This window comes from Aythya ferina, assembly GCF_964211825.1.
Source record: "Aythya ferina genome assembly, chromosome: 7".
Classification (NCBI taxonomy): domain Eukaryota; kingdom Metazoa; phylum Chordata; class Aves; order Anseriformes; family Anatidae; genus Aythya; species Aythya ferina.
Window position 1 is genome coordinate 2,520,058 of NC_140302.1, and position 15,875 is coordinate 2,535,932.

The 15,875-nt window shown below is 36.7% G+C and overlaps 1 protein-coding gene across 3 annotated transcripts in view; it reads left to right on the top strand.

The window, feature by feature from the left end:
- CABCOCO1 (ciliary associated calcium binding coiled-coil 1) overlaps positions 1–15,875 on the top strand; it is a 91,829-nt gene that overhangs the window by 33,960 nt on the left and 41,994 nt on the right. For all 3 annotated transcript variants that reach the window (XM_084524864.1, XM_084524862.1, XM_084524863.1), the window contains exon 6: positions 15,166–15,288. In XM_084524864.1, coding sequence (XP_084380990.1) covers positions 15,166–15,288 — 123 coding nt within the window. The remainder of the gene's footprint in view (positions 1–15,165; positions 15,289–15,875) is intronic.

Here is a 15,875-nt window from a genome sequence, read left to right on the forward strand (position 1 = left end):
AATTCACCAGGCTGCCGTCTTCCCCTGTGCAAGTTCTTGTGGACTATATTTATTCTTTGGTCTGGAAAAGTCAGAAAGGTTATAGTCACCCAACTTGGTCTTATTTGATTTCATAAGCTTAATTGAGTTGAGCTAGGTTAATACAGGGTTGGGAAAGGTCCAAGGAAAACTCAGGTCAAAAATGGCTTGATGATGGAGTAACCAACGAACCTGGCTTGATGCTGCTAGGGCACTGCACAACAGGCTCTTTGAAAGAAGATGTAAAATTGATATCCTGATCACATATCATTACCTCAAGCATAAAAATCACAAAACAGAAAACGGTGAGGCATGGTGTCCTCCTGACTACCTTCCAAGTGAGTAATTACAGCCTGCCAACGTTAATTCCTCAGTAAATTTAATCAAATGAGGTACCCTCTCGTTTGATCACTTGTATGGAGTTATTGTTCTTTAAGGCTTCTTTTAAAAAAGTGGTTGCTTTTCAGTAATGTGATCCCTTTATACGAAACCTCTAAGGAGATTAGGCATGAGTAAAAGTAGGAATGTGTGTAACATGGCAGTGATTTTTATTAGCCATTTCATATTTACTTGTCAAAATGAGGTTACTTCTGCATTGCAAAAAGTGAATTATTTTTCACTTTTGTTCTGTGAACAATTGAGATTTTAAAGGGTACTGTTCCACAGCTGCCTTTTCTCTTCTTTTGGTGGTGTTGTTGGTGTTTGTTTGTTTGTTTAGTTTGGAGTCTGGGCTGAAGTTGGACACGGGATGGCTTTATGTGGATTTTAGTGAAATAAATTATTTCCACCATTATGAAAGAGCCCTGTGACTCCTTGTCCTTTCCATAGTGGCTTTAGTTACGAACATAGAGAAAAGACAAAATTTATGCATTTTACAGCGTTACATGAGTAGTTATTTTATTAATAAGCTCTTTTAGAATCATTTTACCAATAAGAAAGGAGAAATGGAGAAAAAAAACACAACTCTACTTCCTTAACAAGGGAGAGATGCAAAGGAGTTTGTCAATAACATACAGCATAATAACATAAGCAACTCTGTTTTGGGCTGGGTTGTTTCTTTTGCCATTTAGCCTTGTTTCTTAAAGATTGTTACTTAAAAGCTTTTTACTTAAAGCTTTTGTTACTTAAAGCTTTTATTCCTTTAGAAGAGGTTTTAGTCAGTTTTTTAAATGGTTTTAATATATGTATACATTGAAAATACTTAGTCATGTTTTATTTTTAACATGGGCTTTTCTTTTTATTCTCAACACTTGTTTCTACTGGAGTAGAAAGCATTTTTTGAATCACTCTTACCTGTCTGAGCCACTGAATTAGTCTAATGTAGCAGTAGTTAATTTGTAGGTGGTTTCACTGAATTCTAATGGAGAAGTGCCACAAGATTTGGTAATAGAATTTTATGAATGAAATTCTGTTATAAATAAGTAGATGAAACTCAATGAAAGGAGCTCTGGAACTTGCCTGAATTTTTGTTGCAGTAACCTTAGCCCATGTTTGTTTCTGTTGAAAAAAAAGTGGAGTCAAAGTATTTCAGTGAACAGGCTTACAAGCCTTTTTGAGTTAATATGGAAGAAGTTTATTTATAAAAAATACATCGCAAGCTCTTGATATTCACACATTTCAAAAATATTCTTTCTTTTCATGAAAGACTCCTAAATTCACATCATAACTGCCCTTGGCAATAACAGTTTAAGAGATACTCAGGGTCAAAAAAAAGGAAGGAATCAGAGGTCAAAAATAATACATTTTTGCGGTAGTCCAGGGAGAAATCTACATAGTATATGACTGCTCTTTCTGAAATAAGTTATCGTAATTAATTCCTTACTTTGCACCTTGAGTTTTTCTCCTCCAAATTTGAATTTAAAACTCTTTTGATGTAGAAAACAATCAGGTTTTTGAAAATGTTTTCACTTCTATAATTACATGGCACAGGGCTTGAAGTAATTTTGAAAATACTCTTCTCTTGCAAGTTAACAGTAAGCTACAATATTTCGCTGGAGGATTTTTAGTGTTTGAAAGAAAAAAAAAATGGATCCAGCAAAACTTCAACATTTCAAAATATTAGTGTATCAGCTTTATTGGAAAGAGCTGAAATTGTTCAAATGACCTCAGTAAAACAATTTGGACTACAATTCCCGGAATGCTCATGAAGCTGACATGCCTACATGTTCTTAAAAAGTCATAATCCATCATTCTGATGCTAGATCGATGGATTATGACTTTCTGATGTCAGATCTGTGAATTAAGGCTTTTTTGAGTACAGCCTGCTATCCAATTATTGCCCCTATTCATATATTATAAATCATTATTCTTTGACCAGGTAGTCAGCAGTTTCTATTTCCTAGCATTTCAGAGCCGCCTTTTTTTAGCCATTGTTGCACTCCCATTTAGCAATCAAAAATGGAGAGTGCTGACCTAAAAAATAAAGCTTCTATCACAGCAAATTGTTGAGGCAACAACATTCATTTCTAATTCTTGTAGTTTCTGTTGAAATCCAGAGAATTAGAATAGATTGAAACAAATCTCATCCCCTTCCTGCACAAACAAGCAATGTAATAAATTAGCACAAAAGTTGTTGGCGTGTATTGACTTCATTTTTAAGCATTCATGCCTGAGTTTCTCACAAAATGGTGCTTTTTTTCTGATAAGTTGATATTTTTTTTTTTTTGTATGAAGACAGATAGGCTTCTGATTTAAAGCTGAAATTTGCCAGCATGATACCTTAAGTGATTGTGTCTATTAGGCACTGTTAAACTGAAGTTCCTTTGAATGAATTATTTATAGAATAATAAACTTGCTTTAAATGCAATAGAGAATGTGATAAAAGTAGAAAATGCTTTACTGTAACCAGTTTAGGTGTGTCAAATCAAAATCTTAAAAAAAAACAAAAAAAACAAAAAAAAAACTTTATTAAAAGATATTCAGAAAAAGACGAGCTATTTTAGGACCTATCGTGCACCCAGAGAAAGTCATTAAATGAAATGTAATCATGCTGTGTTGGAGAGTTATCTCAAAAGATTTCTCCAGCTAAGGGAATTTAGGTCTAGCCCATATGTGGATGGAAAAAATCAATAGGATGATTTTGTTGTTTTTTATTTCATTTTGCTCTACTGATAGATCTTCATTAGGATGCAATTTTTGTGCTAGATGGCTGTGCATAAATATACCCAGTTGGTACATTGCTACCTGGATTGTTGTCAAAAAGGATGGGAATCAATGAAAGGGAGGGCAGTATAATGAAAGTGGTAGAATTAGTCTTTTAATAACTACTTGTTCTAGACCTCTGTTCGTCACATGGGAGCTATTGCAGCACTGTCTTGTGCCTCAGTTTCACCTGTATTTGAATGGTCACATGGGCTCTGAAATCTGTGGTGCAAGGTTGATTTCTGTGGCATTTTTCTGAAAAACAGATTCGCCTATCTTTTATTACCCCTGTTGCTATTCAGCCTGGTTTGCAAGTCAAGGATGTTATCTGAAACTACATGAGAAAGTTCATGTAGTGTTGGGCATGCAGTAGGCCATCAAGTAGCTAGGGTAATGCTTTAATATTCTGTAGTTTAATTCTTCTTAAAGTAGGACACCACCTTGGCATTCTTACCTTATTTCTTGTTATTTATTTCCCGAGCTCTGGACATTAATGACATCCTTGCTTTTACCTTCCTTGTCTTTTTCAAAATTTTCCCAGTAAGACCTCTAGGGTGCTGTGGAGCATAAGAAGGATCTGGTGGTTTGTTGGGAGAACACAGAGGTTGATATTCTATGACTGTTTCTGGAGAAAACATGATTTCAAGGGCAAGTGCCAGCCCAGTGATGGAACCACAAAAGAGTTTCTTGTTTTAGATCATTTCCAACACTATACAGCCTTAGAGCCCAGGTCTGCTGGTGGGAAGCCTAGCGCAGCTCCTTCTGTCAAGTGGCTCCAACCCATTTTCAAATCTTCTGTCAAGTGCAGTTGCCCGCTAGGTGGAGACATAATATGTTGTACATTAGTGGATATACAGATGGTAATCAAATCCACCAGCTGCTGCCTGCTCTTCCTGGGCACCTTGCCAATTCACTGGCAGTATGTTGACTGGGAAGCAGACAGTGACACACTTTGATCGAAAAGCTTGTATGATGATTTTTTTTGTTGTAATATTATTGTTTTTCTAAAAAAATGATAAAAGAGATCAAGATGTGTATCTTGATCAAAGGGTACTGCTGTCTGCTTCCCCATCAGCAACTTCTAATTTATAGAAATCAGATTGTGTGCAAAGCAATCAGCAAAGGTTTGAGGTCTTTCTTGTTCTCACTGCCAGGAGATGCTGACAAGTGAGAAAATTAAAATCCGAGAAGGTGGGGAGAGAACTAGTAAAACACTGGTTGAAATCTAATTATTTTAAATCCACAATTTTAATAATTTTAGGGCTGCAAAATAACTGGTTAAATGGTTCAAATTGGCCATTGCTTGTGTTCTAACAGTACCATAGGGTCTTTGTCTGATGGAGGATGTTGCTTTGAGACTAATTTACTATTGAGACAAATACATCCGTGGAGCTAGTTGTTGTTAAGTAGAAGGGACCTGTCTGTGGTTTTAGGGCCAAGTTTTTAAGATATCTCCTATCAACTCTATTTCTTCCATGTGGAGCTGTGCATCCGGTATGATTTACTAGGGTATATAAATGATACAACGAACATCTGCAAAGAACAGTTAAACCAGTCAGTGCTATAAATATGGAGATAGTGTGTGCAGAATCAGAGGACTCATACAGAAATTTTGTCTATTGTATTTAGCAAGTAGAATTTTCTCTCTTTTTAGGTTTTGGTATTGAATACACCTTTAAAAGCTGGTTTGTTTGTTTGTTTTTGTTTTGTTTTGTTTTCCTCCCCAGGAGGAAAACAACAAATAGCAGTTACAGTTACATATGTTGATTGTGTCAACTGGAGAAAAACTGTATTTTGGGGCATAGTTAAATATTTCAGCCAACATACAACCACAAACCCAGTGGCAGTGGTGAGAGTTGCTTCACATTCTGCCAAATACTAAAATCAAAATAAAGACTGATATGACAGGAGGCCATAGGATACATGATGATTTGTCTAGATTGAGCAAGCGATTATCAGAGGGAAGCAGGCTGATGGAGATAAGGAGGTGAACAGGGTCTGTCTTTAGAGTGCCATCTTTGACATGACCACTAGAAGAAATAAATAAATCCCATTGACATCATTGCTTCATTTCTTTTTCCCCATCGCAAACTGACCATCACAGATATTGTCATTATCTCATCAGGCAAACTGTGTTTAGATTTGTGACTGCAGTTTCTTCACCTATTCTTGTAGAACAGACTTGATTGGAAGGACAAAACATAAGGAAGGAGAAGAAAGCATCCAGTGTACAGTTCAAAGTATTACCCTTCATATTCACTTGTGTGGCCTCTTGAAAACTCCTGCATTGTTTTTTCAATACCATAGTGATGTTTACAGGGAAAAAAATATCTTCTTTACTATGTTAAACACGGCATAATTAACTATATTGCTAGCAAAGTATAATTGGTGTAATTATTTCCCTTGGTGTAATTTCCCTTATGGAACTGTAGGCAGTATTCCTAGTCAGTAGTGTTAATAGTTGTATCTTCTGCCTTAATGCTCAATAATGCTTGGGTGAGCCTTAAACTTTTCAGAGTGTTTGGCATATAACTGATACAGAAATGTTGAGATTTGGTAGTTGGAATGATATGAATGTTAGGTAGCATGTGAGTATGCCAGTAACAAATTCTTTGACTAATATTTGCTTAGAAATCCACATAGGTCAACAAACAGTGTTGGAAAACATTTAAATGCCACATTCTCTATAGGTGACTCAAGCATTTAGCTTCAGCTGAGTGTTAATTCAAAGTTCTAAGTACTTGCTCACAATCCTGGCTTGTTAAAATTCTGTATGATTGTGGAAATCCTTCTTGAACAAATCTCAGATTTATGTTGGTTTTGTTAATTTTGTTTGTGGAATCTTTCTAAAAGATAAAGTTAAGTTAGAGTGTACAAGGGATTAGTGAGTAGTTTATTATTTTTTTTTTCTTCAGGAGAAATGATTGAGCAACATTGCTTGTTTCTTTTCATCCTTTGTTTAAACAAATTTTGAAATGTCCGCATTTGAGTATATGGTTTGCTGTGAGTTTCCTAACAAGTCAAAGCAGAATGAGATTTATATGCTTTTTCCCCAGAAACCATTTCATGCCCCAACAGAAATGGAAATGACTCTTATTCTCAGAAGCCTTCCAAGTCAAGGTGGGAGGAGAAAGCCTGTAAGGAGACGTTACCTTCTCAAAAACAACCTCACGTCATCCCAGGTGTGGTTGGCTTTGGCAGTTAACCAAGGGGAAGCTTACTAGTTTTCAAATCACCCACCAGGCCAAGCCAGGCTGCAACAAAGCTTTGTTTAACTCTGGTGTCGAGCAGACTAACCCCGCCCCTAACCACAGCTGCATTTTGATTTAAGGTGAATGACAGTATTGTAAGATCGAGTTAAAACTAACCCCAACGTGTAAGCTGAGATCCAATGTAAACAGATTTATGAACATGTAGAGGAATAAGGAGCGCCTGTTTACAATGGGGTATGACAATTAAGTATTATATGAGGAAGTAATGGTTTGTTTTGACTAAAAGACTATGGCTAGAATACTTCAGATTCAAGTTAGGTAGAAACGCAGTTTTAACAGATATCTTTGTGTTTTTGTGTTTGTACTGATCAAATATTCTGGTGTTAAAACAGACTAGTTTCACGCAGAGGTGACTGAAAACTGCAACTCTTAAATTTGAGAGAAAAATTGGCTTACTTCTGCATGCCTAAATTGGAAAATGTATGCTAATAACTTAATTTGGATGATAAAAACATGAAAAATAAGTCCTTAAAATAGTGTTGAGTCAATTTTCTGATAAAGTAAATTTGTTTTCCCATTTGTGATTAAAATGACCTACAGTAAGATTTTTTTTTTTTTGAACTAGGTGTTAATTAAAAATATGGAAATGGATTTTAAAAACATTGCAGTTCACAGAGGAAGAATTGCCATAACTGATTTGTTCTCACAGCCATGCCTGTTGTGAGATGTTTTTAAGATGCCTAAGTTACTGGTTCTTTTTCCTGCATGATTGTTTCCAAAGCAAAATGTGATTCCAATAAAAACAGTAATTGAATTTACAGTCCACAGGACAAATTGTTGTTTTAACAGAAACTTACACACTCAGGCAAAGACTTTATGTTTTAGGTCTAATAAAAAAGAATACGAGCTCCACATTTTATGTGACCGTATGTTCTGAAAAGTTTTCTAATCTAGCTTCTTTTTTTTTTTTTTTAATAAATAAATCTATACTGTAGTTTTTAAATTATATGAGCAATTTTTCCCCCCTGTTAGCTCAGAATCAATATTGTTTAGGTAAATTTTTTTTAATGCAACCTCTTAAATGTTAGAGCAGCTTTTTCTGTGCCAGCAGCTTAGGGTGAATCAATACAGACAAGCCTGTTCCCAGCTGATGCACCTGAGGTCTGCGAGGAGGTCGCAGAGAGTGGGCTTCTTTGGTGGTGGGCAGAGCGTGGGGCAGTTGTGTGAGGGACCTATCCAGGTCCAGTCTTGTGTGGAGAAAATGCCATTTCCAGAGGAAATGGATGGCAAAGTAAGTCTGTCCAAGAGAGGCAATGGATAAAGGCAGGAGGTGGGACCTCTGTCTAACTTGAGGCAGTGACTCCAAATGACTATCAACAGAAAATATTCTTCTGCTGTCAGGCTTTCTCAGCCAGAGCTCCCACTTGCTTCTTGAACCCTTTTTGTTTCAGAAGTATCTTTTAATTTTTTTTCCCCTAGTTTTCTGGTGATCTTCATTGTGTCTTTCTTTCATGTACATTGTACTCATATTTAGATAAAGACTGACAACGTGCTTACTGAACCGAGGTAAATCCAGGGGGGTAGCACAGCTCCTGAGACACGCGCCTGCTCTCACAAGTGTGTTACAGCGTGAGATGTGCCAGAGAAAGACATACGTGCTGGAGACAGGCACGTCTCCATTAGCATGTTTTGGCCTTCTTGGGGCTGACCTAAAGCACTGTGCAACAGTTAGAGTTGGTGAGATGTTGCTGTATGGAGGGAGTAACACCAGGAAAAAGCAGCCCAGGGTAAGGCCAACAGATGCCTGAATTTGCTGTATGTGCTCAGGGCTGCAGGAGGAGTGGGTGGTGCTGTCGGTCCCCGCTGAGTTCCTACAGATGTCCTTTTAACAGGAAAGGGAATATTTCGTATTGCCCAGCTCCAGGCAAACAGGGATGCCCGAGTGAGGAACCCAGCTTTCCTGGATTCCCTGTATTGCTGATGGGAGAGTTAACAGGCTGTGCTTGCTGTGGTTCAGGGCAGGTATATTAAGCAATTATTATGTTCTTAATTTATCTTAGTGGCTCTGACTTTCCCTCAGGAGATGCGGTCTTCTTAGTGCTGACTATGGGGGGTTGATAAAGCCCCTAAAGCAGGTGTGATGAATACCATCCCTCTAAGCATTTTAATTCTTCTAACCCATTTTGTTGCCAAAGACATATGCTCTGTTGCAAATCTGTTTTCTGAAACTGCAGCAAGTCTTTATAAAATGTATATAATCTCCTTCCAGAAAGAGATATCGAAATGCACCTGGCCAGATACATTTATATTTTTATCATAACATTTTCAGCATTCTTGTCAGATCTTTCCTGATCAAATGATTTGGAAGAAGAGATGTACAACAAGAAAACGTAAAGCCTGATAAGGTGAATGCCACCTAAATATTAGATTGCCTATTGTGCATTAGGTTCAACAGAAATACTTCTATGTTTTTCTCATGTGATCACATGGCTAGAAAAAAAAATCAAAGCAAACAAACAAAAACAACTTATTTTTTTCCAGTATTTGTAGATTCAGCTAGGTGTTTTCTGTGGGAAAGGCTCTTGATTATTATTATTATTCAGGCTTTAGATCTCTGTTGAATAAAACTGCAGAGCCACAATGGGAGCTGGCTGCAGTTTGCTTGTTGAGTGCCCTTGAAGTGGAAGGGAGGGGGCTGGTACTTTGAAGAGTTCTGACATACTAACGTTGCACTTTCAGGGACTAAAAAAAAATTCCTCACACCTTCTCAAAATCTGTATGCGTTGCTTTGAAAACGGTATTGTTAACTTCAAGCATTTAAAATATTGAGCAAGACCTCAAAAAAAGTCATGAGACTTGCTTAAAAATAATTGTTCTTTGGTTCCTTTTGCTTGCAGTCTAGTTTTTGAGCTTTCAAGATTTATGTTTTCCATCTTTCCTCTGCAACCATAAGAGCTAGACACTAAATTTATTTTTAAATGAAAGCTGAGATTCTCTTGTAATCCCATGACTCTAGGAGACTTGGCAATGCTAAACACAATGTGAATTTAGAGTGACCATTCCAAGCTGAATCATTTAGTGATGTGCCCTCAGCATGAAAGTCAACTGGGTGTTTTGGTGTTGTTTTCTGTTTTTCTTTTTCCTTTTTTTTTTTTAATGTCTCTTATTTTGTCTTTCTAAAAAATCTGTGAATTGCCAACGATAATTGGAAGATTGGTAAAAGCAGAAGTAGATACATGACTGCAACCCAATAAAATCAGGATTTTATTTTATTTTTTCAGGGATGTTAGGATATTCTTACAGAATTTAGGTATTAAGGACATTCTGCAGTAAGGTGTCTCCAGAGAGGAGAGCTTTGGTTGTTTTTGTAGAAGCACCCTTTTCTGCTCAATCAAGCATTAAAATTGGCAGCGGTTGTTAGAGAAGCAAGAAAATCCTGGTTGCTTCTCTCATGCAGTTACTGAAGAGGATATGTAAAAGCTTTAACTCTGAGGAAAAATATTTATAACTGTGACAGTGTATTTCCGTACAGTAATTTATGGGCAAAATGTAGGAAAGGAGGAACACAAGCTATAAATAATATTCCGTATGTAAACATAATGGCAGCAGCAAATTCTTTTTATTTAAAAATTAATATTGATGTTCATTAATATAAATTACCACATTTCAGATGACTCTGATGTCCTTGAGGCCAGATGTCACCGACTGATTTACAGCTTCCTGGGGGGGAGGAGGAGATCCTGTTTTGTCAATGTAGGCACCAAATTGCTTCAGATAGCTATTTTGGACTAGATTAATTGCTGATGTATTGTCAGCAAAGTGGATTCATATCTCAGCTCAGAAATATGGAAAACTGTCTTTAAAATGTATTAACTTGAATTCTGAAATGCAGGAAAAATTGTGTAAAGCATACCTTTGACTTACTGAACTCTTGTCTCATTTAAGGAATAGTGGTTTGAAGACTGTTGCCCAGGAACATGCACACAGACTTTCCATGTACATCATTGGCAACTGAGGAACATACTTAAGAGGCCAAGTTTAATCCCTCATTGATCTTATTTCTACTTAAAATATGAATACAAATGTGTGTAGTGAAGGCGTTCAGAAGCAAGCTCTGCCATCTTAGTCACACTGTACAGATCATGTATCTGGATTAAATTTCCGAGTGCCTCATAACATCCTTCAGTCCTCTGGATCTTGTGCATAGCATTGCTGCGAAACAGGATAGGAAATGCATTTGAAAAGCTATCAGCAGCCTCCCAGAAACCTCACCTGTGAGAACACTGTGGGCGATGCTTTAGAAGGCAGGTAAAGTGGATTTGTTGTGTTTGCATATGCTGGTAGGCTAAGGAGGGGAAGAAAAAAGCTGGTTTGAATCAGGGTGAGGCAGCGCATCTCCACGCATTAGTTTTTCATTGCAACTCAACCCCATCACCCCCATGAAATATAGGCACCTAACACAACACAGCTTGTAAATGCCTTTTATTCCAACAACTGAAATACAGAAGATTGGTAGATGTGCAGCTGGACATGCTTAGCATGAATGACAAAATAATGTCAATCCTATATTAAAGATTTGGGTTCATAACAAATTTCACATATGATCATATGTAAGAGAAGTCTGTGCAGGACTCCGGTAGCACAAGGCCCCACAGCATACAGTTCGAAACTACACAGATGATACAAATATGGAAAATAACACACAACACTTTTTTAAAAATGCATCCGTCATTATAAAAAATCAAATCCATATCCCACCGAAGGACATTGAAAAGCTTTGAAAGATGTTACTAGGTTTTAGAAATGGTCCATGCTGAACTTGGGATATTTTTTCTAATCCTTATAAATAATTATTTTCCTATGTTTGGTAAGATTAGCTACAGAGAATTTGTGTTAAGACTCTGTGGACAGGAGTACAGAATTTCAGATAATATTAAGCTGAAAAGGTGGTTTGAAAATGTTTCTGTGATACAAAAGCCTTACATCAAAGAAGCAAATACACCACCACCCCCCTCTCATTTCTCATTTAAGAAATAAATAAGCATACACTGTAAATTCTAATTTTCAGCAAGTGTGTAAGCAAATCCTAACTGACCTTGACCTCAGCTTTGCTAATTTTCAAACTCTGACATTTATTCCCTGAGTAGATTGGTTCCCTTCATACCATGTACATAAATACTGCAAACCTTTCCAATGACTTGAATTAGAGTGTAAGTAAATAGCTGGTTTTAATCTACATAATATTTTGAGAGCAGACATTCTGCGCTATGACTATTAAGATATACCCAGCAGCCATTTGTATAATACTAAAACCTCTTACATATATTATTAAATGTAATGCTATCAGCCAGGGCTTGTTTTATGCCACAGAAACTTAAATAATAAAATACGGTGTGGATAAAATCTGCAATAATAGAAACTTAAGCAAAATTAATTCAAGTAACAGATAACATCTGGGGGAAAATGTAACGTTATATCGGTAAGTTATGCAAAGCTAATTTTATAATAACTACCACATCTGTGGAACTCATTTATTAGAACACTTTACCAATCTTCTTTCCTGCCGTTATTCTGTTTTAGAAATTTTCCTGTATACTGTTTTATTGTCTTTGCTCTGCCTACATTGGTAAAAAGGTAATTTGCTAGCTCTCAACAAAAAGAAAAGCATGTGGGTTTACGTACAGAACAGCATGACCCTTTTTATACTTTACCTGGTTTTATGCAAACTTCTACTAGAAAGAATCCTGGGAAAAAAATGGTGGCACGTGGCTGGAAATTTAGAGCGATGTTTCAACACTGGCTGCAGCCCTCAGCTGTGACTGCTGGGACTTGATGCAGCTGGGGTGGGAAAGTAAAGGTGATGCCAAATGATGCTTCCCACATGATCCTCAGCTGAACGCTGGAGCAGCCTCTAGCCTGCGCTAACTTGTCCGGGTTCAAGGGGCCTTTTGGCACCCCACTGCACCTAGGAATTAGTAAGAAAATTATATTTGACTTCTGCTCCTTCTGGTCTCTCTCAGAGCATCCCTTTATCTGCAGCTGACACTGATATGTTCTCTGTATTTATGCCACTGCCTTTATTTGTGTTTGAGTTCTCATGGACCCATTGGATCGCAATGAGCATGAAAATATTGCCAATTAATTTTAAGGCATTATCGTCTTGCCAAACTGTTCCTCATGTTTTGGTAGTTACATTGATTCAAAAGGACACTTTGAGTAATACATCTTTGTCATAGTGAATGATGCTCAGATAATGACAAATCCTCAGGATTTTTTTTTTAAAGTATATATATTTTTTTAATGTAGGTCAGTGGAAGTAATTTGCCATAAATTTACTCAGGTTTCAGAAACTAGCAACATTTTTTAAAGCTAACTGTAGCTGTATAAAACTTACTGTGTCTCCTCTGTTTTTAAATAGATTTTACTACGGAGCCATTGGTGCTATTAAACATGAGGCTTTGTTCAAAGGAAATACAAAGACTTAATTGTTTTGTATTTTTTTTCTCTCTTTAAAAAGGAAAGTATTGCATCAGAAGGATTCATTTAAATACGTTTGTTGGCTTCAGGCTCTCGCCACAATTCATTCGTTCTAATTTTCCCCTGGACTTGTTAAGGAGACGATGTATAGGAAGGAGCAATGCAGAATGGCATTTTTAGGTCACTATATTTTGGCTGTAAAATGTAGTACTGCTCACAAACTTACAAACTTAGTACTAAACAAAATATTTTATATTTTACATTGCAGTTTCAGAGACTTTTAAAAAACTTTTGGCTGAATGTTGAGACTGTTACGGCTCATTAAAGAGACTAGTTCTGCTGTAATTTAGTTATTTCTTAATGATCCAAGGGTTATTATTAGACATGGAACAGATGAGTAAAGAATAGCTCTCTTTAAAGGGACGCAGTGAAGTAAAAATATTATTCTAAAACAGAATCTCTGAAAATCTTATCCAAGCTACAAAAATGTATTTGATTAGTTAGGAATTGATTTTAAAACCCCATCTAGTTTTTTTTTGTTTGTTTGTTTGTTGTTGTTGGTTTTTTTTACATTATTATTATTTTTTAATTGAAACCAAGTGAATAAATGGAATAATGATTTGATCTAAATAAACTTGAATACTTAACTAAATAACTAAAAGCAGCCATTTTAAGGAAGCAGAAACTATTTGTGAATTCTCATCCAACTTAGCAAATATTTTTCATTGAGAAAATACAGGGTGAGAAATCAGAGAAAATTGAAATATTTGCTAAATCAAAAGGACTCTCATTTTAAAAAGCATTAGAATTTGAAAACAAATCTTCTGGTGTAGTTTAGAAAGAACAGCATTTAGGTCACCATTCTGATGAAAAAATAAACTATTTCATTTGTCAATATTTAGACACTAGCAGAGGGCTGCAAAATTTGAGCCACAAGTGTTACTGGAAATGCTTCTTGGTCTCTATAAAAGCTGATTTTCTCCTCACTTAAATTCTGGAAATCTTTTTGTCAGCCTTTTGGGTTGTTATAAACTTGAGATGATACTATCTACCTTTTTTGGGTAGCTCACGTATGACAGAATCCAAACATAACTTCTGAAATACTTTTAGAACTACAAAAGAGATTTTTAATGCAGTAAAATGAATTGGTCTATCTGTTCTTTTTTTTTTTTTTTTTTGTCATCACTTTTGCAAACTTACAGAAGCTTTCATGGTTTTCTGCATGTTTAGTTGTAGCAGGTAAGTGTAAGTAAGCCAAATATCAACCTCGCTGCGCTTTCCAAGGTGTGAGGAAATTTAATTTATGGGAGCTGCAATTACCCCATTGTGAATTAATGCAGTTGACTTTCACCATCCAAGCAAAATCTTGTTTTTTAATAGCTGACTCAGAACTGGAACATCTGCCTGCTATTCTCAGTGGGCACTTCCTTTTTGTAGAGGTCCAAAACATATTGTTATTATGCCCTGTTCCTTGCTAGTTTAAAAATTACTTTTGTCACCTTATTTGGTATGTCACTGATTAAAAACAAACAAACAAACAAAAAAACTCAAACAACAAAACAAAACAAAAACTTGGCCCTTTGGAGGACTCAGGGCAGCCTTCTGCATCACTTGCAAAAGAGCCTGAGTAGTGAGGATGAAGTGCTGCATCCCCAGCTAGTGCTGGGGCAAAACTGCCATTTCGTGGTCTAAACATCACTGGAGCAGCAGCTCACATGCCAGCTGGATACCAGTGAAGTTCTGATGATCGCAGGAAAAAGAAATGGGAGCAAGTTGGTCTAGCAACAAAAATTGATTAATTCTTAAGGTAAAGTCACATCTTTAAATCTTTTTCTTAGAGCCTTATTTTATGCAGTGTAACAACAGTCTTACTCCTGCTCACTCCTGAGATTGAATGCCCCAGAAGTCAACAGGGTCATTTGATCCCAAAATGCAACAAGATCCTTGTTTAGAAGTGACAAATTTGCATTGTGAAGACTGCATGTTACCTAAGCACTGTGTTTTCTAAACTTAATTATCCGTATGAGTAAGAAGCTGTAGTGTTATGAAATTATGAAAATCATCTGTTCTTTCCAAGTGTTATAAATGGGATCCCTTGAGATGCAACTAGAAATTAAAGCTGATCTATAATCATTTTCAGTATGCTTTCCAGTTCTGAGCACCTGGATAGTAACCAAAAAAAAAAAGTATTGTTTTTGCTGTTTGCTAAGGATTTCAATTCTGTTTAAAGAAAAAAATGCATTAAAGCTGTGAGCAATAATTAAACCTGAATTCCTTTTTTTTAATTTTTCTTACATATATACGTATGTACTGCCAGTATGTGATTGAACTTGCCCCACCTGCAGTTACCCCCTTCCCTCCTTTACTGGAAGAAGATATGTGTTCAGAGAGCTGTGAATCACTGATCGTATTGCCAATATTTGTAGAGATGGAATCTAAGGTATGGAGTTTTGTTCCTTTTTTTTTCCTTTTTTTTTTTCAGCTATTTTTCTATGAGTCTCTTACCTCATTTAGTCCTATTGGTGCCCAGTCACTAATGACATTTATTTTCTCCAGAATGCATTCACTTCTAAAATGAATGCTTGAATGTAGTTGCTTTCATTGCATTAACCAGTCAGCAGAGGAGGATGTTAATTTGAGTCAGCATGTCTGGGCTCTTGCCCTATGCAACTTCATAACCTCAGCATCTGCCTGGCCTGGGCAGTGAAGGTGTGATGCTGATAGTCTGTCAGCAGAAGTTCTTAAATTCTGGCTTTGTGTATTGTGGTGGAGGGCCTGGAGAACAAGTCTTACGAGGAGCAGCTGAAGGAGCTGGGATTGTTCAGCCTGGAGAAGAGGAGGCTCAGGGGCCGCCTTATCACACTCTACAATCACCTTAAAGAAAGCTGTAGCGAGGTGAGCTTGGTCTGTTCTCCTACGTGCCTGCTGACAGGACGAGGGGGCTAAAGTTGCGCCAGGGGAGGTTTAGGTTGGATGTTAGGAAGAACTTCTTTACCGAGAAGGTTGTTAGGCATTGGGATGGGCTGC